This window comes from Aphidius gifuensis, linkage group LG4 (genome assembly GCF_014905175.1).
Source record: "Aphidius gifuensis isolate YNYX2018 linkage group LG4, ASM1490517v1, whole genome shotgun sequence".
Lineage (NCBI taxonomy): Eukaryota > Metazoa > Arthropoda > Insecta > Hymenoptera > Braconidae > Aphidius > Aphidius gifuensis.
Genome location: NC_057791.1, coordinates 19955874 through 19982829, shown reverse-complemented (window position 1 = coordinate 19982829; position 26956 = coordinate 19955874). Strand labels below are relative to the sequence as shown.

General features: G+C 27.7%; 1 protein-coding gene across 5 annotated transcripts in view; it reads right to left on the bottom strand.

Annotated features, from left to right (window-relative positions):
* LOC122855527 (teneurin-m) overlaps positions 1-26956 on the bottom strand; it is a 306365-nt gene that overhangs the window by 144413 nt on the left and 134996 nt on the right. For all 5 annotated transcript variants that reach the window (XM_044156957.1, XM_044156960.1, XM_044156959.1 and 2 more), the window contains one exon: positions 5460-5765. In XM_044156957.1, coding sequence (XP_044012892.1) covers positions 5460-5765 — 306 coding nt within the window. The remainder of the gene's footprint in view (positions 1-5459; positions 5766-26956) is intronic.

Sequence of the window (26956 nt, the reverse complement as noted above, 5' to 3'; positions counted from 1 at the left end):
TTTTTTTTTTTCAAATTTCCATAATGTTTAAAATTATTTTATAATTTTTTTTTTTTTATCTTGCTTCAAATATCATTAAAAATTATAAAATATATTTTAATAGTCATAAAATATTTCCTTCAAGTTTATCGCTCTTTGAAACAATTTTTTTTTTTTTTTTTTTCTTTTCAAACCACATTTATGGATGTCTAAAAGTCGAAAGAAATGAAGTGGCAAAATTCGTTTTCTCGCGTGAGCTACAAAAGTGTAGATATATATATACGTAATAAACGAAAAGCTGGAGAAAAATTTTCATTCGCCGTTGAATGACAAAAGAATGTAAATGAGAGGGTAATTCGTAAGCAAGTAGTAGGAAAAAGGCTTGCAAGATGAAACGAAAAAAGAAAAAAAATATATATATAAGCGCGAGAGAGGAAGATCTGAGAAGGCCGTTGGGTTTAACCTTCCAAGAGGAATTCTAGTTGAATAAAAAATAAAAAAAACATTATATTTTTTTGGTAGAAGGATGAAGAGCCTTAAAATCAGACATAAGGTAAACTCCCAGGAGGCTAAGACTGAAATAACCCTAGTGGCAAAACTAGAGGCACTGGCTACTCAGGCATGACTTTCTCATGCCATCTTAGATATATTAAAAGTCTCTACTGAAAATAAACTATCTTGTTTTATCCTAATAAGTTAAATTATATCGTAAAAAATAAAAGCAAAAAAAAAAAACAAAATGTTGGTTAAAAAAAAATCAAATAAATAAATTAAATAAATGAATAAATAAGTATTCCGAGTAGAAAATTATACGAGTAAGAAATTTTCACTTGACCGACCCTAAAAAAAAAGCTCTTAAACAATGCATCTAAGTCAGGAAGTTGAATGAACATTGAACACACGACCATCTGAAAAATCTTACACAATTTATATCTTGTAATATGTCTTGTGAATTTCTCACATCACGCACTTGTGTGACCAACAACCTGTAATTACTGACACGAACATTCAAACAACTTTTTATACTCATGAAACTCCCAAGATACATTACGAGTTATTTCATAAAAATATTATCAAATTTTTAACAAAGAAAAAAATTATAAAATTAAATAGAAATGATTTAAAAATCGAAAAAAAAAAAAACAACAATCGATTTATTAAATTTTTAAGCTCAGTGAATTTCTGGTTGTATAATTTAACTGGAGTTCTCAAATGATATTCGAGTGATATCAAATAATTAAATTGGACAATCTTGTGAAAATTTCTAAACACCTAAATGACCATCATGAAGAAACAATGTACAACCACAATAAGTTTATACAAATTTCAAGCAGCACCTTTGCCATGAACTTGGATTAAAGAATTTTCTCAATGTCAATTCTTGAACCACAATCAAAAATGTGGTCACTAACTATTGTATGATATTCCGAATTACTCAATTAATTTGTTTCCTTCAAACAATTTATGCTATGATTAAATTATTTTACTAAATCAATTATTAATTGCCAAATTTCTCATGAAAAATATAAAATCTCCGATTATCAAACTTTTTAATATAAATAAACTACCAAAACTCATCATTACTTTTGAGTCTATTTGGATCGTTTAAAAACTCGTTATTTATCATTTTTATTATTGGTACGTCTTGTCCAGAGTAACACTTAATGAAATAAATTGACTCGGGGTATTTCAATGATAAGACCAGTAAAAGAGTAAATGAAGGATGATGGAAAGATGCCAGCAAGAATTGTTGAAGGATACTTAACACTTTACAAAGAAAAAAAAATAATAATATTAAATAAAAATAACAAAAAAAAGCAATTCTAGGTTATCAAGAATTGTGCGCTGTGTCAAACCCTCCAACTGGATCTCTACTGACTGTATACCCTCGTGATTCTAAAATAATATATATAACACCAAGATTTTATATATATATATACATGCGGCAGACTGCTGTTGAGAAAAAGCACCAAGAAGAAAGGATGAAGCTTCACTTGTCGATCGTTGTATATATACGCGAACAGCAAGAGGGAGTTTCATTTAAGTTAGAAATTGCTTCTTCGGTAGCGATGATGGGTCGCAAATTGGGCGCGAGAAACGAAACTGTCTAGATACATGATTGAGAAAGATGGTGAATACTATGTTACTATGGTAGAACGTGCATACACCCAGTTCAAGTAGGTGATAGTAAAGGCAAGAAAAAAAAATAAAAATAAAATAAATAAATAAGACGATGAAGAAGAATAAAAAGACGAAGACAACTGGGACAAGATTGCCATTGGGACGCAAAATCGTATACTGTATTGATTTTTATTTACCTACCATCTACCAATTCTTGTTGCTGTATACGATGAATTTTTTTATTTTTTTTATATAAGAAAAAACGAAGGTTACATCCTACTTCTTTTCATCGTTGATCGACTACTAGGAATATCAACTGAATGTTTACTTGCTGCTGCTGTTTTTTTTCTATACTCTCTGACCCTGCGTATGTACAATAATATATTTATACACTGACTTTTTTTTTTTTAACTCAGAAAAATTCACGTTTTTCAAACGATAAAAAATCGAGAAAATAAAAAAGACTTGAACCTCTACTATCATTGTCCTTTTTGTTAACCTAGTAACTACCCTATACGTGTGGATGTGTTAGTGTGTCTCAATTTTCAACCCTCGCAATCGAAACTTTGACGTGTAATTCAATGTTTTTTTTTTTTCTCTTTGAACTGAAATATACCTAACGAGATCGGTTCTTTACTATGGAAAAAAAATCCTTTTTTATATATATCTTTCGCCTTTCATCTAACAAAATTGATGATGAAGTCAGCTGATCCGCTTGAAAATATCCATAGATATAAAAAAATAAAAAAATAAAAAAACGGATATCAATTACTATAGTTGACAAGAGAAAAACGATCAAGTATCTAAAGACAAAGGAACATCCGCTATCCGGTAAAATACTTTCAAACCATTATGGATATATTTTAATGATTTAAAAATGGAGATGAAGAAATGAAAAAACAATAATTAAATAAAATAATATGAATGATTTATAATGATGTATATATTTTTGTATCTAGATGTAAATACTGAAATGTCTATTGATAAAATAGACATATAAAATGTGTTGCTCAATGGAAACTTTAGCATTCATGAGGCTCTAGGATAGAAGCAACTTAAGCTGCTTACATGTGAGTATTCAACAAGCAAGATGTGCCATGTTCTGTACTTGCAAATTCATCGGATATATTCAACAAACATGATATTTACCATCAGAAATGTACTCAAGTTGTTGCCACAGTTGAGTGTTGTATAAAAGGAGCTTGATATATATAGTAATTGTAAATGTATGCATAGTTAATAAATATATACATGTATTTTTAATATCAACATAAAATATAACTGTGAATTTTAGTGATTTAAAAAATAAAAATATCAAAAAATACATTTATATTGAATAAAATGGAGATGGCACAAGAAGAAAACAATTTGTGTTTCATTTTCAAATAAACCTTATATGTGAATTTACGATTTGTGTGGAATTCTCAAACGACATAGATTACATCGTCGACATGGTATTTCGTATAGCTCGATACATAACTCTTCGTCGACGCATGACCAAAACGTAGAGTTAATGAATACTTGGAATATTTTTTGTCTCATTAGGACTTGCAATTGAGAATGAAAAAAAATAACTTGAATAAAATTTAAATGACAATAGTCCTATTATAAAGGCGAATAGTGTCATCGGTCTTTTGGAAATTTGACTGTTCTCAATGATTTTGGGTTTATTAAAATTCTTCCGAGGGAATGCATCAGTAATTTTTTTTTTAAATTTGTACAGCAAATAGAAGCACAAACCACCTACTCTCAACTCCATATAATTAGTATTATTAAATTGTAAAATAACAAGGAACAGGAATATATCAGTCTCGCAGATAAAAATTAAGAGAATAAAAAAAAAAAAATTATGTTGTCACGATAGCAATTGATTTATCTTTTTATTATCATACTCTGGAATGATATTTTTTTTCGAGTCAATGAACAAAAGAATATTGTGGATGTAATACATTTAGATGCCTCCTGTTTTTATTCTTTTCAATTTGGCTATATAGCTAAAATGATATTCACCATAGTATACGATTTTAAATATCATGTTACAATGACAGTTTGCAAATAAAAAAAAAACGTATAACAATGATTGAAGATATGTTTTTATAAAGCTAAATAAATATCAGTATTATGTAATCTGTATGTTTTGTTGGCTATCTCAATCATCTAATGTGCCAGCTTGAATGACAAGTATGATGTTGTACTGTCATGCTAATTTACAGTAAGGTAATTGCGCGGTTATGCCCGGGGTACTATTCTCTCAAACTAAACAGGATTGAATCAACCCTGTCTTTACTTATCTGGGGGAGCTTCTGTATATATATATTTTTTTTTCAACGAAGAATAAGTCATGATGATCGATGACATTATCCCTCTCCCCAGCTTTCTCATAAAAAAAAAAAACAAAATAAAAAAAACATTAATAGCAACATCTCGCAAGTACACTCTCGTGTTTTTGTTTATCATCGTCTGTATATTCATTAATTCGGAAGTCACTCCGGATGAGTGAGACAAAGTAGAATATATTTTTAACCAAGACAACAAAGTGTCTAGAGAATCACTGTGTTTGGCTACATAAAAGTCAATTCATCATATGCATCATCTCAGATTTTTTTTTTGTATTTTTATCATAACGAATTGCTGTACAACAAGAGCATCTCTCTTTGTTTGAAATATAACAATTGTATTTTGTATTTTATTAAAGCCCGAATAAAGCTAGGAATATTCAATAAGGATTACTCAGGGATTTTCATTGTTTGTGCTGACGTAGATCTCCCATTAGTCGACAAATACTTTTGAAAAACCATTTGAGCTTGATAATAATGATGTTTCAAGCGACGAAGGAAAGTGGAAATTTACGCGCAAATCAAAATGAAAATTAATGAAATTTCATATATAAATATATATATCAAAAGTTCTTGAGTCATCCAGGTGTTGGTTAGACTAGTTTGCAAGAGATATTGAAATATAGAAGCAGAAGGTTGTAACTTGTAAGCATACAGTCAAATATAGAGACCAAAGCCAAAGCTATACCACTAACATTGCACCATCACGACCTTTTGGGTGATATGTCATTCTTGACAAGCTTGCAAGTTGGTTAACCCCCCCTGCATCTCTGACGTTATGTGTACCCAACTGTATATACGCATGGCCTCGTGTCTCGTTCATCATATTTGAGTAATGCAGAGACACGAAATTCATTTCTCACAAAATTTATATATTATTGATGGCAATTTCAATGAATTTAATTTTTTTCTTTTTAATAATTTTCATCAGATAATTGATTATTGGATTTATCAATAGGTCGTAATTTTATATAGACTAAAAATTTGAAAAAATTGTATTGTATAATAAAATGAATGACTTACCGTTCCACTCTCTTGCAAGATGTGTCAATTCACAATCTGTCAATGTTTCGTCTGAGGCGTTACCAGAAGTCGGTGTATCACTGAGACCAGCTCCACTATTTGCAACGTGATATAATGGATGTTGCTGTTGTTGAAAGCTGCTACCACGTTGTTTATGTTGACTTGTGTTGTAGTGATTGTGTTGTTGTGACTGGCCAGTTTGGTGATTATTTTGTGAATAACCGACACGACCACCACGCGGACCAAGTGAATTATCCTCGCCCTCGCTGCCGCTTAGGCTGTAGGCTGGATAAAGCCGTCCCTTCGCTGAAAAACAATGCAAGCAATCAATGTACAACTGAATCGATATTCATAAAAATCTACATTTGTATAGATGCAATATCAATACAATTCACAAATACACATAAATATAAAAAATAATTCTATAAAATAAATTTAAATTATTATTTATAAAAAAAAAAAAAAAAAAAACATAACTTTAAATTAGTTAAAATAAAATACAGGGTGGTAAAAAAAGTGAAATTAATAATCTTGATAGGGTCCTTTGGAACGACATCAAGAAGCACCAGAGAAATTGGAAGAAAGGCTTGCCGTTAATCGACATTTCCGAGGTTCAATCTTGGTAAAGTTCATCAAAGGATTCTAAGGGGAATCGAAGCATCAAAGTTTACTTATTATGGATGCCCGTTGTGTTAAGTATGCCAGACTTACTGTGTGATAAAAAGGTATTGGGCCTGTCAAAGTATAAGTGCGATGACAATGTAAAAGTATCTGCAGTCACTTATATACATATATACATTGGTATAACAGCAAACGGGTATATTGCTCTCATCAGTTAACTTGCAAAATCGATATAAACTTTTAATTATGAGTACGATGGGATAACAAAGTTTCAAGAGCACACCATGTAATACTAGATAATCTTGTGCTGATAATGGCAAAAACTAACAACTAAAAGTATCAACAGCTCACGACTGCTTCAAGCTGGATCATGATTGCTCAACAAAGAGAAAAAAAAAAAATAGAATAAATATATCTCAAAGCTGACAATATAAGTATGGCTTTAAAATTAGTATAAATATATATGTTTTATTATTTTTTCTTTTTTTTTTTTTTCTTCCATTTCCTTGAGAAATTTGATCAATAGAAGCATTCACATGCATATAAATTATCGTGTACATGTAAAAGAATTATCAACAAAAGAGGGAAGTAAATGTAAGTTTATAATATTTAGTGATGCTTTTAGAAAGGTGGCAAAACAATCTAAAGAGCCACAACACTTGGACAAATACGTACAAAATGTGAAACTTCCGGTATGAGAAACAGTTGGCTTTTGGTCGTGACCATCCGTTTATTTTTACTTATTCAGACACACACACAAGCCTCCTTTTTCATTTATTTTTATTTAACAAGACCTATCGTACGCATGTTTCTTACTAACTCGATGGATTTTTATATTTATTTTTTTTAATTTCAAGAATTAAAAAATAAAAATAATGTTTCAACCAATAAAACACAAAAGAACAAGCGTAACAATTGTTCTTTTTATATAAAAAAAAAACAAAAAATGGTTTTTTTTTCTTTAACTTAATCCCATGTGGCAAGAAATTGGATTGTATCAAGAAAAGAAGAATACGAAGAATAAAAAAAAAAAAAAAGAGTGGCGATCAACTTGTCATTCAACCGACAGAGATGCATCAAGGTGGTAAAGTCAGGTTAAAAAACCAGTTTTTTTATAAATTTTTTTTTTATTCTAACCATCAACAGCGTGAAATAAATTGATGATGTCCAAAAATTACGTTACGGTATTTTCAGTAAAACTTTTGATAAAAAACCGCCAGCGACTTTTATTTTTTTCAAGGACACACTATTTATAAAGCAATTGTTATTCAACTGACAGTCAAAAGAGACAAAATAAATATAATCAGAATTAATGAATACTGTGTGTATTAGTTTATAATGACGAAAAAATAAAAAAATAAATGAAAAACCAAAGAAACTAACTCACAATGAAGTTGGCTAAAAAAAAATTTTCTATACCGATACTGAATTTAATGAATAAATAATTAAATTAAATGTAAATATTAATGAAGATGTATAAATCGTTTGAATAATAAATAATTTAATAGCATCAAGTGCATGCCAAGGACAAAATTTTGCCAACAAGATTCAATGCATCATGTTAATTTAGAAACACAATCGATTGTTTCTGATTTACCAGTACCGATAAACATGCATCATCAATTGAGGGTGCAAAAGGATGCGGTCTTGTTTTCCTCCTCACTTTTCAAAAAGGACATAAATATACATATACATCACTTAAACTGAATGCATTATAATTAGGCTTGCAATCAGACAGGTATATACCATTAATGGACATTTATTGATCAGCAAAAAAGTCAAAAATTTTTAACATTATCAAAAGAATAATGTCAATTTGTTTGCATACAAACTTTTTATAGAGATATTCACAATTATGTTAAATAAATTATTGATATTCGTTATATAATTATTTTATTTTTTTCTTTTATCTATATTTTTAACATTATATCTATTAAGCACAGTCTCGTAAGCTTGCACTGTTCTACCATTGTTTATACTCTTATCCGCACATCTATTCCCAATTGTCCCCTATTTTTAATAACCTCGCGGTTTTTTTTTTTTTCAACAAAGCTTTGTGATTTTCTAATTGAATTACCCCAGTCAGTTTGCTGATGAAAACTCTGTTAAATATATATATAAAAATTTAACCAAAACATGAAATTAAAAAAATTTTATATTTAAAATTTGTTAGATTTATTTTTATCTTATGATCTATGAAAATTATAATAAAATAATAATTTGGTTATTTATTTATTATGATTGATGTATTTATATTATTATTAAAAGATGAAAAAAAAAAAAAATTATATATTATATATTAAATAACATGTCAATTCAAGTGGTTGAGTTGTTCTGTTTTAACAATACAACACAATGAAATTGTTGTTTGGGTATTGGATGAAGCTTGTCTCACACCGTAGCACTCAAAGTGCATTATCGGGTTACCATGAGGGAGCATTGTCACTTGGTTGCTATAGTTATATTATATATACTTGTGCATTACTTGCTTTCTCGATCACGTTTCTAAGAAGTTTCTACTCAATACAGGTCATGTTAACCCTCATTATTCTATTGAGATTTAACTACCCAATGTGTTTACAAATAAAATTGTCATTCAACAAATAAAAACCTATATAAATATATTAAATTCAATAAAGAAAAATACAGTATATATCTCATTTATTCATTAAGTGTACATGTATATATTAATTTTCTGATAAATTTAAAAATAAAATACAACACGAATTTTTTTGATTCTTGTCCGATATGAATTCACCTGATTATATATCTAGTGTCATATTAAATATAAAAAGTGAGTAAATGAAACCATGACACATACATATAAATACACACAAAGTTGTAATGCTTACGTTTTAGTTTATGTCAAGCCTGTATTTATCTTTGTTAGTCTGTTATCTAGCTAAATTTCTCTGTTTCAGTTATGGCTGTACAGGTAGCATCTCTCTTGCTTTCAACTCGGCGCAAAGCCACTATTATCGATCCTACGACACACACACACACACACATACTAAACATATATATATGCATGTACACAGAGTCGGCCGTCGACCTAGCAGACCTCACCAGGTCAATGTGTGGAAGGGTTCAAATATGAGCCATATAACCAGGAAGCAAGTGACTCAGTTTTTTTCTTTTATTTTTTTTATGATGGACCAACAATTTCATCAACTACTTGTTAACTCTATTGTTACATGATTTTTTTTCGAAACTTCGAGAATTAATGTATACCAATCAATACATTATCAGTAATGACTTCATTTTATTTTTCATGTTAACATGATCGAAAGCAATCAAATGTTAAATTTACTGAGGAACGCCTGGTTGTTTTCATGGTAGCTGTCTTTTGGAGGATGTAGTAAATTTTTTTGTGTGATGAAAAAATAAATTTATTTATTAAATTCATCAAACAGTATCAATATTAATTTATAATATTTATTTTATTTTTTAAATCATTATAAAAACTGTCAATTTCAATATATACTTTCTCTCATTTTGATTTTCAATTTCAACGATTCATAAATATAAACAAACAACATCTTGACATGACATTTAGTCTCAATAAATAAAACAAGTATAAATCCTACGATATTGCATAAAAGTTTTGTTAACTTATTTATTTATTTTTGTTAGTTTTTATTAACATCATTATTTATTTGATTTATGGTATATACTCAAGGTAAATATATAAAGTGAAGAGAGAAAAAAAACAAAAAAAAAAAAATGATTATTGAAGAAAATAAAATTAAAAAAAAAAATTGTATATTGTTGGCTTAAAATGGCTTCTATCGATGCCGGCAAATTCTTATACCGACTGTGGTGATGCCTAACGAGAAACAGAATAAAAATACCAGCCGGAGGTAGAAGTTGATGCGCAGAGAAATGCAAGAGAGAGCAGGTGCACGAATCAATGACATTGGAGGCACCAAGAAGCCAATTATTTTTTGCGACTTATATGTTGTCTTATAATACGAAGGACATTTGTGAATGTGTATACACTGTGCAATAGCTAAAAAGCCCGTATGGTTTTGTTTTCTCGTTAAGGAGCCGTGGGATTATTTACTGGAACAAATGTATAACGATTCTGGGGTATATACCAAGCATATGTCGGAAGTAGGGTAAATATATATAAAATTCCATTTTTTTTTTCTCTCAAAATGATACTACCAAGGCCAACTAATTCTCTGTCATTATATGATAATATGATAAATTGATTGCCAACAAAATGAAGCAATTTAAACAAAAATATTATATCTCATTTGTGGCCAATTGGAATTTCAAGTTTTTTTTTTTTTTTTTTCATTATTATTTCTGTTAAATTTGATACGAGAATTTTATTCTTCTTTTTTTTTTTTTTTTGCAATGATTAAGAGAAATGATGGGTTAGTGCTGGTTCATGTTGAAGCTTCGGGATGTAGCGTGACGAAAAAGCTAGAAGGCGTGTTACGGATATCGATTCTTGACTATATGCAAGCACACACAGAAATTTAAAATAAAATATATATATATAAAAAAGCTTGTTCAAAAATGAAACTTTTATTTTTTACAACTTGGCTTCTTCGTTAGTTTTTTAAAATGCCACAAGTATATGTAAATTGCATCGAAACATGTAGAAAATATCTACATTTGTTTCGATGAAATTCTCGAAAAAATAAAATAAAAAAAGATAGCTCGTTACTTTAGGAATTTGCAGTTGAATTGACAGGCTCTAAATGCATTATTAAAATTCCACTGACTTTTAATTTTAATTTGTAATCACTGTCTCTTTTATTTTATATATATTTTCATTTAAAAATTTAATGTCATACTTGGTAAATTTAAATATTAATGATCACTCAAAATATCACTGTTTATAATAATTATTTTGAAATATTATTATCTCATCAAAACAACAAACAGTGTACTGAAACACTCGAGACTATCAATACAATTTATCAAAGTACTTCAAACAAGTGATAAGTAGAGTGACTTGTGAATTGCATTTAGGTGTAAATTTGTTATAACATTCATATTCAATATTGCACTCAACATCGTGTCACTCATTATATTGTCTTTTTATATTTTTTTATAGATACTGATTGAAATATATATGCTAATAAATCACATATATTTTCATATTCAATATGTTTATATCAATATCACTTAAAATAGATGTAGAATAAAAGGAAGAAAGACACATTGACATTGTGTCATTTTCATTTAAATGCCAACAATTGACAACACTTTGAAAATAATTTTCTCTATTCTCATTTGAAGCTTTCTCACGTGGTTTTACATTTTTTTTTTTTTTTATTTATGACAATTTATGACATGCGATCAATGGTTATTTCAGTGTTAGATAATTTTTTTTTTTTTTCTTTTTTTTGCCATCGAATCATAAAACGACACATTGTATTTTTAACCTCCATAATTTTTCTATTTTATTTTTTTATTCTATTTATCAAGATGTAACGGTTTTTATTTTATTTTTTTTTATTCTATCTCTCTATATAATTTTATAAATGTTAGATACATGATAACTATATATAGAGTTTATAATACACTTCTATAACATGCCTTTATTATCTACTATTTTTTCTGATTGTGTATTATAGTTATATCAACTAATCAGTGGGGAAAAAAAAATTACCAATATTTATATAAATAAACAGGTAAATACAGAGTAATGAGTTTATTATTTTAAGCATTTTCCCATAGGAATATATCTAATGATGCCATATCAAATTAATGCTTCCGAATAAATATTATTATGATAAAGCTATTAAGTCATTTAACATTGTTATATATAAATTTATAATAATTAAATTGTCATATCCGTTTATTAAAATACCACAAAATATTAAATACAAAAATATATTCACCAACAATATTTGTTAATCTTTTGTGATAATAATTTAACCAACTAATGTAAATAAACGTTTTAATGTTATTTAAATATTATAATTTATAGTATCGTTAAAATTTAATAATAATAAAATTTAATAAAATAATAATATAAAACATGTGTTCAATTAACATTAATTATTGAAAAAAAAAGCAACAAAAAAACAACAAAACATTTGCTTTTTGTAAATAAAAAATGTAAAATAAAAAAAAAAGAAAAATAATGTGCAAATGAATTAACAAGATAAACGTCAAATGCTTTTCATACATTACAGCATTTTTCAGTATTTTCATTATTGATGATACAGTGAGACGTACAACACAGCACCGTGATTCACCATTAATATCAACGCTCGGAGCTATCACGTATACCACGAGTAATCGACACGCGATTCAAGCCTCATCATACATACATTTATATAAAAATCTCTATCTCTTTTCCTCATTATTTTTTACTTTTTTTAAATGATGATTATTTAATGCCACGATAATTTATTTAAACTTCAATGTCAATATTTAAATATCATAATAAAATTTTTGAGTTATCATAATTAGTTTAAATTGATTTATTTATTTGTCATTCTCTGCATATGTTCAACATATAATATTTTACATAGAGAAATAATTTTGTTATATAATTTGTCGATGACAATTATCTAAATATAATTGATGTAAATTTTTAATTATATCACTGATAATGTAATTATTATTTAATTATTTAAAATATAATAATTTATGAATAAAGGTAATTTTCATTCAATAATTGAGTGAGAATTTGGTGTTTGTTAAGTGCCACGTGACTCCATGGAATTCATGGTACTTGGTCACGTTACATTTATCAACGTGTTAATCGATACTCTTGTTGAAATAAAAAATAAAATAAATAATATAAAGTAAAAAATAGTGAGAGTTTTATTTATTCATTGAGTATAACTTGCAAACACAAGGATTTATGTAAACTTTAAAATCAACAATGGTTAAAAACGATAACGGTAACGTAATCCTACAGATAAGTCAAGAGTTGTACACACCTTACGTAAATAAAAAATAAAAACAAAAAATTTATATTATCCTTTATTACGTGATAAAGGTTAATAGTTTTGTTCACATCCAAGTATCTGATATTTTGTACAAACAAGTTGACTATCAACTTGATTATCCCAACATTTTCTTATGCATACAACCCTTATTATCAACTCTTCAAAGTATCGATTAAATATTTATTTAATTTTAATAAACAAGTTGACAAATAAATTTAAAATAAATGACAAGATAATCAAAAATGATTGATAAATAAATAAATGATATAAAAATAAAAAATTACAAAATAACGACAATGTATTTTGACAAGAGAATAAAAATTGTTCTCAGTAGGTTGTCAGCAAAAATGTGATGCTTATTATCAACAATGAAAAAGAGTGACAAAAATCTATTGTCGACAATTTCGTGTCTTGAAAATAATAGAAGAAAACTGAGACAAGATAAAAGTACAGAGAATGATAGAACTCTGAAAGAAAAAAAAGAGAAAAAAAAAAAAAGAGTAAAGAGGTGAGAAACTGGCAAAAGCTTAGCCTCAGAATTCTCCATGGATCAGACGAATGAATAATTCAAGAATGGGTCAGGGAGTCACGGGGCGAATTAGAGTCAAATGCGACACAGTATCTCTCTTCAGGATAACTTGCTCTAAACTGTAACATTTTTTTATCTTTTCATTTTTCATTTGGTGACTGAGCACTATCATTTTTAAATAAAATAAAAACAAAAAGAAAAACCATATAATTTTCATAAATAAACGTCGGTAAATTTCAAAGAACGAAAATCCATATCGTTGTCATGAAAAAATAAATAATAAAAAGAGGGTGGAAAAGAAAAAAAAAATTTTCAAGAAAAAATAAATAAAAAAAGTGACAACTTTTAATATAGTCAATTTAAAAAAAGACATTTTAAGATAAGGTCAAATGAAAAATCCAGGGGGTATTTTATGCTTTCATCATCACATTGACACGAATTTGTGGTGGTGACTGTTTAAACTTTACCTAGGCTTTTCTTGTGAATCACTTTTTATTTGCCCTGGTAATATCATGATATTAAGTGGACTTATTTTCCTTTTCTTTTCTTTTTTTTTTTTTCTCTCTGTATCTTTAAGGCTCAACTTATTCTGCTATATATATACTTATTTATTTTATTTTTTATATTTTTTTTCGTGCCGCCACGTGGGTAAACATTAAAGAAGGGATATGACCCCTAGATGAAGTCGAATGCGCACCCACTCGTTGGCTCAACGATGCCTTGTGTTTGTACAGCGTTAAGGCCGCAGTTTTTCACCACGTAAACAGCACTCTTGGGAATTCATCTGGTAAGTCATTATACCCTCTTCTGGACATATTCCTTTTCCAAAAGAAGAAAAAAAAAAAAGTACCATCAAAAAGAAAAAACAATAATAATAATTCAAAAAGAAAAAATAATCTGTCTACAAATTTTTTCTTCTCAGTCAATTAAAATTATTTATATAAAAATAAAAAAAACATTAATTTTGTGTATATTCTGTAGTTTAAAAAAATAATAATAAAAAGGAATTTTCAACAAAATAAATAATTATAATTACGAATATATTATTCACATATATTTTAAATGTAAAATTTCATTTAAATATATATAATATTTATGGGGTTAAATGCCGATCTAATTTATCCAGGTAGAAACCACTCATCTCGCTAGCTTGCTTGAGTATAGTTTAATTAATTACTCTATATGAAGATTGATTACAACCCTTGTAACATTAACGTATTTTATATTGTCTAAATATTTCTACACATTGGAATTTATATATTATCAAGATCATACGTTGATTGTATTATGAAAATGATTTAAATAAGATGTTAAAAATATAATATCTCTATGCGTATATGATGATATCATGTTTAGGTACAAACCAATGAGTAAACCAAGCCATGGGAAATTTCACTTGAGAGTTTGCCTACCCTGTGTTTCAAAGTTTACCAAAGGTAAGAGAGATCGTCATGTGGAAAAGCGGAAAAGCACGACATGTACACACACAAACTCACATATATGGGTATATGAAAACTGATGGATATATAAGTAATAACCAAAAGCAAATCATCGATTGATGAAGTTGATGCATTTTGGCATAGTTCTCTAGTGCAAAGGTATAGAGAGAAATTGATGTATGCTTCCTGGAGGCTTCTATATATATGTCAAAGTACTCGACCACTTGTGCTTCTATACTCTCAAAGCTATATCCAATATTAATTCTCTCTTGAAACTGAGCTATTATTGATTTTACTCAATATCCATTACATTTAAAATTTTGTTATTTTCAATTATAGCATATACATTTTGTATAATAAAACATTTTTATTATTATACACGAAAAAGTTCACAAGTCTACTTAATATTTTTATTTTTTAATAATTTAATTATTTGAAAATAAATTAAACCTGCAAGTTACATCGATTGTTAATAATTTTTTTTTATCTTTGAAAATATAACCCAAAGGGCATGGCAAATGCAAAATTTTTGTGTGATTTTTTTTTTTAAATAACATTTAAAATTTAAAAATTCCATGAGATTATTTTCAATAAATGAATTACATTAAAATGAAATTATTCTGTTAATTTCACTTGACATGTTAATTTATTCTATTAAAACTCGATAATAATTTTATAATAAAAATTGATATGTTGAACAAATTAATAGCTATTATATATTTGTGGTTATTGAACTCGAAATATTTTTGTATCCACTTTCCGCATGTAGATGAAGCAAAATCATATTGTAAATATAAAAAAAATAGATATTAAAAAGAAAAAAATCAATAATATAGATAAAATAAAATATGTTGTCAGAATAAATAAACTTGAGTGCATTTAAAACTTTGAATCAAGATTCAATTGGATCGTTGTTGCAAGTTATGTGACAGTTAAATAAAAATTATAAATCGATCATTCATGCTTCATGGAATTAGTATTCTTGGTGGTCTATTGACTTGAATATTTCTAGCAAAACGACGCAAGCATTTCAACTTTTATTTAACAAAATTAATTATTTTTTAATTTACCCATTAAAATAAAACGATTAAAAATTGTTATATCTTGCCGAGAAAAAAATAAAAAATATACCTTCAAATATTCTACAAATTCACATTGTAACACAAAATAAATATATTTTTTAGCAAGAAGTTGTAAATAAAATATAAAATAGTAGTAAAAAGTATTGAATCTTTTTTTTGGTTTATGGATACAAAGTTTACGACGTGTTTGGTGATTAATGTGAACCCATAGCTCAATGATTTCACAATGTTATACCTGCGGAAATTGTCAAAATTCCAATATTGACAGTAAAAAAAAATAAAATATACATTAAACTTTTTTTATATTATTTGTAGCTTGAATTTTAGTATACACAAAGTTATACATTCTACACAATAATATAGGTATAATAAATATACATAAAAATAAAAAATAAATTAACAGACCTAAATCGTGAATAATGAGATCCCATGACTCAACTTTGGGACCTTCTAAAATGATAGATCTACCTGATGGGACAACGGAATTTATCAAAATTCTCAGTAAACTAAACCAGAACAAAAAAGCAAAAAAAAAAAACGTATTATAAATATCATTTTAATAACATACGATTGCCTTTAAATTAAAAAACAATTTTTTTTCATTGCCAAATATCAAATAAAAATTTGATTGATTACCAACAATGAAAAATTAATGAACATTCAATATGATTTCAACATGAAAAAAAAAGTAAAAAACATTTTTTAAAAGTCAAATTATCAAATCACAAGATCGTTATTTGAAATTATTATTTTTTTCTTTCGGTTTTATATAAAGACAACTATTCGTGGAAGTTGAAAATATAAAATTCATTCGAAAGGAATGAATTTCTTTATATAAAGATATATGGCTATAGTTGTCGCATAGGTATGTGTTCTGGTTGTATTAAAACGAAGAAACATATTTTCGTGGCTTGGTGATTTTAGATAGCCCCCATCTGACTGTCACGATTCTCGTAAAAACTGCAATCCCCATCGTCAAACAGTGTTGATAGTTTTTTTAAAAGAATATTATTTTCAATGATAATAATCTTCCACGAGTATTTTACAATAAAAAATATATATATAAATCTCAAAGAATTATTTGTTGAATAAAAAAAATAAATAAGGCAATGGCCAATATTACTTATATTTTAGAATAAAAATAAAAAATGACTATTTGCATGTTTACGAGGTCTTGGAAGTGGGCTACTTGATATAGCGTAGGCTTCCAACAATATATATCTATATGGATAATGCAATAAAGTGCACATAAAGTTCATCATATACATATATCCATACACATACAAGTTGAAAGGGCTCATGGGCAAAATCCTCTTAACCATGATTCCAGATCACAAAGCACATCGCTTATATTCGTCGCTTATCTGAACGTTTATAAGGCGCATGTTGTACCACTTGGATTTAGTGGATATCTACTGTACGTATATACACGTTAGTTACGCGACTGGTGTTCATACATAAATTTTCAGTATATATCGGACAATGGGTAATTGTACGATCGGTTCGACGTGAGCGCGAAATGCCGCAAGCAATATATGAAGTACTGATATGTTATGGTGCTCTAGTATAGTCAGTTTAATTTCACCTGTATAAATCCATATGTGTGTATCCAATAAATAAGATTTTTTTTTTTATATATAATATATATTTATTTATTTTTTTTTTTCACTCTCTCCAAGTGAAGGTAATGGAGGATGGACCTGTGATGTTGACCATGAGAACATGTGAGTGTGTGTTTGTGTGGGGCGTTACTCTTTTATGTCAGATTCACAGTAAAGATACATCGACTGCACTAAATTACATCCATGTGTCTTCAACAACACTCGTACTAACCCAACTTTTGTCTTTAAATCAATGAAAAATAATATTTAAAATATTCGAAAAATAAAAAAATACAAGTAAAAGTTTAATATTTAACATAAACTTAAATAAAGCTTCAACAGCATATCAGATTAAAGACGAGGTAAAAAAATAAATAAATATAAACTTTAAATAAAAAAAAAAAAAAACTTAATAAATAATAATAACACAAGATTGCTTACTTCGTGGGTAAAATTTCGTTCGACAAGTTTTATATAGCAATAAACGCGGGTCGACTAAAGTTTTGCAGTTAATTACGAGCTTCGTGAGTACAAAGTAAAAAATAAAATAAAATAATAAAAATAAAGTTCATGAGAATGAGAAAATTTTCTGGACTCTTTGGTATAGTACAGCTGTTTTGTGTTGGTATATACCTATATGTACTGACAAAGTCCGAGTGATTTTATTTTTTTGTGAAATATAAGTCGGTGCCAACGGCAATGATGATGGTAGTCATAATGGATATCTACTCGCATTGTTAGAGCGGATTTTCAGGGTTGAATCCGTCGGCTTTCGTTATTTTGCATTACCATATTCCCGGTGGCTTTTCGCTTTCGTTGAAAGTATACTTCAACATAAGGGGATGAGTTTGGTGCACAGGTACTGCTAAAATTTTCTACTCTATGTATGTATAACATGAGTTAGATATACTATGAAAAATATGGCTCAAGCAAAGTGTAACTGCATCGTAATATACTCTACCCATACTGTAACACAACTACACACAAACCACAAACTTAAATAGAACAACCATTTTCATTCGTTTCAACAGATGAAATAATATTATTTTCTATGTTAAACAGACATATATATATTCATGTTTAACATGTGTATAAGAACGATACAATTTTTTTTTTTTATAAATGCTTACACAGAAAATATATATCATTCATCTGGTATATTTTTATATTAAATATTTTAAACATATTTTTTAGATAAATTTAAAAAAAAACTAAATTTACAAGGTATGAAAAAAATTATGTGAATTTTTTTTTTTTTTTTTTTATGTTGAGTAGTTGGAGACTAACAACTTGAAGTATTTGGAAAAAATTAAATTTATCAAATACACTTTGTTCTAGATCATTTTATCCTATACATAAATTACACTGTGTATATTTTTTTTATTTTTAATTTTATTTTGGTACAAAGGCTGACACACAGAAGGCTTGACTCTTGTTTTCCGTTTACGGTATTTTGTGTTTGAATCGATAAGCAAGAGCACGAAGCCTTCCCTTTTTCAAACGGCAAGGTCCATTGAAAAAGCCGAGGGAATTTGATTAAAGGATTCGATTAATGTTTACCAACGTATTTTCTTTTATGAACTTCAAAGGCCACCTGGTTTTTCTCACTTTTTTACTGTGTATATATTTTTCCATCTATCTCTTATTCATTATATTCTTTTCCTCTTAAATTTTGTCCCTCACAACAACACTCATCCATGCGCTTATATATGTACAAACTAACACTAGAAATCTACGATGTCATTTTCAGTTTATTTTTTCCTCTTGTTTTTACCTGTTTTATTTTTTTGTATCAACGAAACACCATTATCGATTCCGTAAACGAATTTCAACGCACTTTTGAGACTCCCTGGACGCTTTATTCAGCTTTGTCACATTTTACTATTTTTTTTTTTAAATCAGCAGGTACACTCTCAATAAGATTTTTACTTTTTATCTTTCAAGGTTGATGGATTTTTCATCTAATCTAATTTTATATTTTTTTGCAATTGTGATTTATAGATCTTTATTTTATTTATATTCATTTTATTTACATAAATGCTTGAATGTTATTTATAATAAAAATAAAAAAATCATACTCATATAAAAGTTTCACAAAGACTTGAATAAAAATAAAATATATATATGACATTCTCATACACGTAAACTCACAAGTCAAATTGTTGTAAAAAAAATAAAAATAAATAAAAGAAAAAAAAAAATAGTGGTATGATGACAGGATGAGTCTGAGAGTTAGATTCCCATAGGAGTCATAGCCAGGGTATAACGGCTCCCCAGGAGTAGATATGTATCCCGGCATGCCTGGAGTGTCGGTTCATGTCCCAAACTCTTCTAATGTCACTTTCGCTATATCCAGTCGGACTTATAATGCCAACAGTGTGAAAATAAAAATAGATATTCAACTATTTTATCAATGTAGAAATTCAATGAAAAAAAATTAAATAAAATCTCCAGGATAATTATCATTTAAATGTTTAACCAAATCTAATTAAATGATCAATGAAAATTTTCAATCACTTTATTTTTAACATTTTTTAAAAATACATGTCGATTGAAAAAATAGATAAAGAGATATAAGATTATTTTTTTTTATAAAATAAATAAATTCCTTTATCAAGTGCAGCTCGATTTCAATCGTAGTCAAAGCTTTGCCTGGATAATCAAACTCTTCAGTTGCACCGGGGGTTTATAAGGTCGAGGGGGTATGAATAAAAGAAAAATAAAATAAAATAAAAAATCCCCATCTTTTGGAGAGGCGATCTCATTCTCAGTTTGGATTATCACGCCGTACCGCACTAACAGATTGGAATCCTCAGGTTCGACAGCTATTCGAATTGCTCGAGTGGTCTATATATGTGTAGACTAAATTTACGTACATGGCAATGGAAAAAAGCTAGGGCAAAAAAAAGAGAAACAAGAAAAAAAAAAAAGAGGGTAGAAGGAAAAAAAAGAACGAGTATAGGAAAAAGTCGATGAATTTCCCTAGCACATTGTTTGGGAATGGACTCATACAGTTGTCATTTACATTAGTTCGACGTGAGGCAACACATTGGATTTTATTTTTATAATAATAAACACATTAAAGCATCAAACAGGATCATTTACTATGGTATGAGAAAATCACTTCACATTTAATTCAGTCTCATAAATAGATGAACAAACCAAACTTTTATTTTACGTAGGCGAAGCCTATAGTATTAAATTCATACACGTTTTTTAAAATGAACTAACACATGAATTCGATGAAGCGAAAATTGCATTAGAATTGATTAGATACATATAATACTATATCGAATCGATAATCCTGAAATTCAACTATTTCTCTACCGAATCCTCTTATCTAAATACCATTTCTAAATTTATAATATCTTTATCATTGAACATGGAATTTAATTTGTAATTTATATGCATAAAAATATGTTTTACAAATTACAATGTAAAATATTTATATACAATATTGCACAGAGAAAAAAAAATACATCACAGGCTCAATAAAATTAGCTTTTCAATATCATATAAAAGTAGACAACAATAAAGCGATTTATTCGCGTGACCAAACTCGTTGTTTATGTTTACCCTGGCAGCAATACGATTTAAATTATTTGAAGCATACTACTAATTTCTAGTTTTGATAAAATGCTATCACTTTTTGATTCATAGATTAATTCATGCTATCTATTTTAACAATGATGTATGTTTTCAATTTTGTTATTTCATATATACTCAATTCTATTCTTCCCTCTTCACAATCAAAAATACCACAAACTTTACAATTTAAATTAATTATTTGTTAATATAATACAATAGATATTGACGAGTACTTGATTTCGATAATTATACATCTTTCTATTCTATGAATTGAACAATTATTATATAATAATTGTTGATAATCAAATGTACACTTTAGAATTGAAAACTATATTATTAAATCAATGTGAAATAATTTTGTTAATTAACCTGAAAATGATAATGAAAATTTTAATAATTAATATTAATTATTGAATCATTGAATCATTAGACTAAAAAAGAAAATTAAATTCTCTTTGATCATTTTAGAAACAAGTTGATCCTTGTTTCTGTGTCTGATCCCATGGGTCACTACGACAAGTTTTAATAATTCTTTTTATCATTTCACCAAGCAATAAAGTATATGTCCTATCAGAGAAAAGGATGCATCAGTGCATGCTCCAACCTTACAAGAATGAAAGAGAAAAAAAAAAGACTCGATTATTAAATATTTATAGAGGTTGAGCCTTGTGTGTGCATCATACAGGCTTAAAACAAAAAAGTTGAACTAGGCTACGTCTCATTAGGCCATCGCCTCTTTTCATTTCTTTTTTAAATTTTTATTTTTTTTTATTTTTTTGACAGTATTAGTATTTAATGAAGGTATTTTTTGTCCCAATTTATTTTTATCCTGCAACACTTGTTTAAAGTGCAAAATTACATCCGCATTCAATCCTCAATTTTATCACCCACTTTTGACTCTCGTTGATGCTGTAATATTTTGTCAATAAACTTGAAAATATATAACTACCGATATCCGCATTTTTTTAATGACATTTTTAAAATTATTTTCATTTACCAAAACTTTAGATAAAGATTTATAGATTATAAGTAGGTTTTTTCTTTTTTTACATCTTTACTTTTTAAAGAAAAAAAAAAAAAAGTTTCAGGGTGGATAGAGAAACCCCTTAAGGGTGATAGAGTAAGGTTATTCTCACGAAGATCAACGGAGATTGCCGAAAGTTAAACGAAAAATGTTTTTGCGCGCGCAACATTTCTTCATCAAGATCAATACAACAGACTTCTCTGTGGTGTAATACCGCGTTGCCCAGTGTGTGCACTGCGTTTATATATGAAAAAATAAAAAAAAAGAAATACAAGTCGAAACAATTCTGCGACATTTCATTTTTGTTACTTTTTTATTTTATTTGCGAATAAATTTCACGGTATTAAAAAGTATTTCATATAAAAATTGTAGTATTTCAAACCAAAAAAAAAATCAATGTACAAATATATACAGAAGAAAATAAATAAAAGCCACTTGAATAATTTGAATGTTTATGTATGCCTAATCTATGAGGCAATCGTTGAAGATTGAAGAATGAGTGTACTTATTCAAGGTCGAAATATGTTGGTATTGTTGAGAGGGTTTTCTTGATCCTTTGAAAATACTATAAAATTAATTGCGTTTGCCTGTTTGAAAGAGTAAAGAAATGCAAAGACAGAACTGACTTTATACTGCCAAATAGCTTTTCTTGTATTGGCAACATCAGAAGCAAATAGCAATGAGAATGATCGTGGTAAATTTTAACGAAAAATAAAAAGCACCTTAAAGGCATCTTGCCAATACTCATGCTATTCAAGTCACAAGAAACGACGTTGAATCACCGAGACGTCCTACGATCGATTCACAGAATCGGCTGGATTTGAATTTTAAAACAGCCCTTCCATGCAAAATATAACTTGGTTTTGCTCACTCTCACTTGTGTGTGTGCGCGCAATACGCTTCACAACTTGCCGGAAGTGACTGAGCTGATTTTTTTTTTTTTATCCAGCTTTTTTTTTATTTTATTTTTTCGTCTGGCTTTCCATCAACCTCCTGTAAGGGTGCTACACATATTTTTAGGGGATCGAGACGAATTGTAATTATACTCAGTATACGATAAAATCCCCAACTATTGCAAATACATTCTGAATAATAATGATAAATAAAAAAAAAATTAAAAAGGCAAATAAAAATAACATTAAGCACACGCATATATACGATACTTGGATTTTTATTCTGATCAACGTTAAGCATATTTTTGTGATAACAAAATGACATTCAACTAATTGGAAGTGTTTTGAAAATGAAAAAAAAAAAAACAAATAATAAATGAGTTGACGTTATTTTTTGTTTTGTTTTTCTATTTTTGCAATATTTTGTAATTATGCGAAATGAAAGGAAAAAAAAAAAAAGAAACACGCAATCTCGATGTTGTCATCATGGCTCAAGGGGGTAGGAATTTTTTAATAATCGCTATTCGAATCCCAAGGCCGATCGCCTTCACATTCTCTCACCTATATATTGACGATGACACTGGCTTTCTTTACATTTCATAACCCCTTTTTTATCATCTTTACATTTTTCTTTTATTCATTTATTATTATTATTTTTTCATTTCATAGCCACAATGGCATCAAAGAACGGTCTATTCATGCTGGATTATTTAATGAAACTTGATGAAAAAGCCAAATGCATCTAGATTTAATAATTGTAAAAATAAAAATACGACTTTTGAATTATCACTGGAAAATTCATTATGTCAACAGTATAAGAATTAAGTATATTATATCTAGACTTCAAAGGATTTTGAAATCTCGTATTGAAGTATTATTTTGTGAATAGAAATTGCGAATATATTTGTATGGTTTCGGTGTAACTCATTGAGTCAGAACTTTGCAGCAGTCTGCAGCTGATAAAATTTTTAATAGTTAAAAGAACACTGTAGCCCTACATGATGTTATATATTTTGACCGGTTTAAAACTCATAGTTAATACGCATATATGATGATGATGATATAAATTTTATGCTTAATCCGTATTCCATCGTAGTAAACGAGACATTTATTCGTCTTCGTTAAACTATATATATGATATAGTGAGTGAAACTTTCAGGATAAAAGTCGTAGTTGAGTTGCTGTAAAATATAATTGGGTTTCAAGGATTATCCTAAAAGTGAAGCAGATCCCCGTGTGACTGTTACCACTGTCAAGGCTTTCTTTCGAAAACTTAAACTTTCATCTTCTTTGGTTGAAAAAAAAAAACAAAAAGAAATTTGCACTTGTCTATTATGTCTCGTTCACCCTTGTTAAATTTTTAATATTAATTTCTGTCTATATTATTTTTCTCTCAATTTATTATTCGTTGTAAAATGAAATAATACTAGCTCCAACTTGCCTTCTATTATGAAAAACTATTTATAAAAAATACTTCAAAGCCGATATTGTGCATGTAATATAGCGTAAATAAAAAAAATGCAAGTTTTTTTATTTTTCCATGTTACATATTTTTTATATATAGGTATAAGTTTTAATAAATATAATCACCGAGAGCATTGTTATCTGTATATATGCAGAAAGTTAAAATAATGTGAGAAGGGTCGTCTGTCATGGCTAGTGCATTGTGCATGAAGTAAAACTAATGAGAATGAAAAGCCCACGGCAAGGACAACTGGTATCTTAAGGGTGACGAAGCAAAGAAAACAAAAATAAATATGAAAAGAAAATAAAAAAATGATAAAAGATTATGAAAAGAAGATGAAAAAATAGAAAGCGCCAAAAAATAAAAAAATATATATTTATTCAAAAGCTAAAAAAGTGTTTTGAACAGCTACGGATGAAGATAAGCAGATAAAATAAATGACACTTGTCTTTTTGGATGAAAAAAAAAAATACTTTTGTACCATAAAAATATCCTACGAGTAGTAGTAGAAGTAGTAGTAAAAGTAGTAGTAGTAGTTGATTTTATAGTAGTGAATTATAAAATCTGACATTATGTAAAAATATTAAAATAAGTAAATTTAAAATATTAAATTACCTATTATATTCTTAAATCAGCTTTATCGACTTGAAAACACGTGCCAGATGTACATTTCGTACAGTTTTCACGAATAGTTAATTAAATTTAATTAGATTGCAACATCAAGACTAAATTAAAATTTATTCAAAGAGATTTTCAGTAGGTCTTTGTTTCTATTCAATTTAGTAATGAATTTCAAGTAAAATAGGTAAATTAAGATGAGCAAGAGATATGTTTATTTATAATATTTTATAAAAAAAGAAAAAAGTTTCTTTGTTTCGGTATTATCAAAATAATATATATATCCAATTAAGTATAATGAGAAGCATTTAAAATATTATTATAATATTAAAAACTTTCAAGAAATTCACAATGAAATTCTGAGTCGACTCTTTTTTTATTTTCAATTATTTCAAGTTATTGTTGATATTAGAATCAACAAAATTAAAAATAATATCCAACTTATAAAAGCATAAATAATTATCAACAAATTAAGTATAAAATTTTACTTAGAATTTAAATCTTCTTCTGAATGATATAGATTGACGTCATAGCATTTCTACAGTTGCAGGTGTTTTATAAAAAAAATATCTCACTCTATTTATGAAACATACATATCGATTGATTTAAAAATAATATTTCTCATAAAAAAAAAAACGAGTAAGACTATATTTAATATTTTTGATTGCATCATAGCAATAATAAAAAATAAATAATAAAACATTATTCAAGTTAAAAATCTTTTTTGATTAACTTTTCAAAGCTTGTAAAATAATAAGGTATATATTTTAACACCAACTGTGTAGTTTAAGTTTAAGTATACATATATATATTTATACAAAGATATCACACGCGTGTGTGTGTGTTGGTACATACAAAAAGGTAAATGTGTCTTTGCAATGGTGAATGCCCGAGGGTGATTTTAGTAAAGTAAGATGTAGGGGAAGTAAGAGAGTCAAGGGTACCAAGAACCAAGTACGATATCTTTGCAAAACATTACAATAACAAAGAGTCGGTTGGTTGGTTGTGCTTGGCCCCCATGGAATCCACATCGTTTCAACGATTTTATATACACAGTGTGTATATATGATACGTACACCATGGTGACCTGACTCTATATTAGCATATACGCCCTTTTCCTTATCCTGATATTCTATACAATTCTAAAACTTCAAAATGCCTACAATGTAACAACTATCTTGTCTTATCATGACATTAACAAATTCTATATATTATTTTTTTTCTTTTTCATTTTTTAACTCTTGAATTGTTTATGTGATTGATGTACTACCCTCCGGCAAATGTTTTTTTTATGTATACGTGATCAGAATAATTTTATTATGAGAAAATAAATTAATTATATTCATAAATTATAAATTTTATTATTAATGATGCATAATTATAAAAATTATACAATAATTATTCATTAATGAACATTTAAAATTATAATTTAGCTTTGTTTTTTTTTTTAAATTAAAATTGACACAAATTTGTTAAAGTTTATATACATGCATACAAAATTATTGTTGAAAAACTTGATGTAAACATTTTAAATAATTACTGTTAAAAGTTTTGTTTGTTGGATATATTAAATACGGTATAAATGTGAACTATATAAGTCGCGTGAATGGGTAATTTAAATATGCATAATATGTATAGACGAAAGAATCGACAAGTCAATGACATATTGTTGGCTCTAGGTGTTGACTATAAATAAAATAATTTAGACAATATA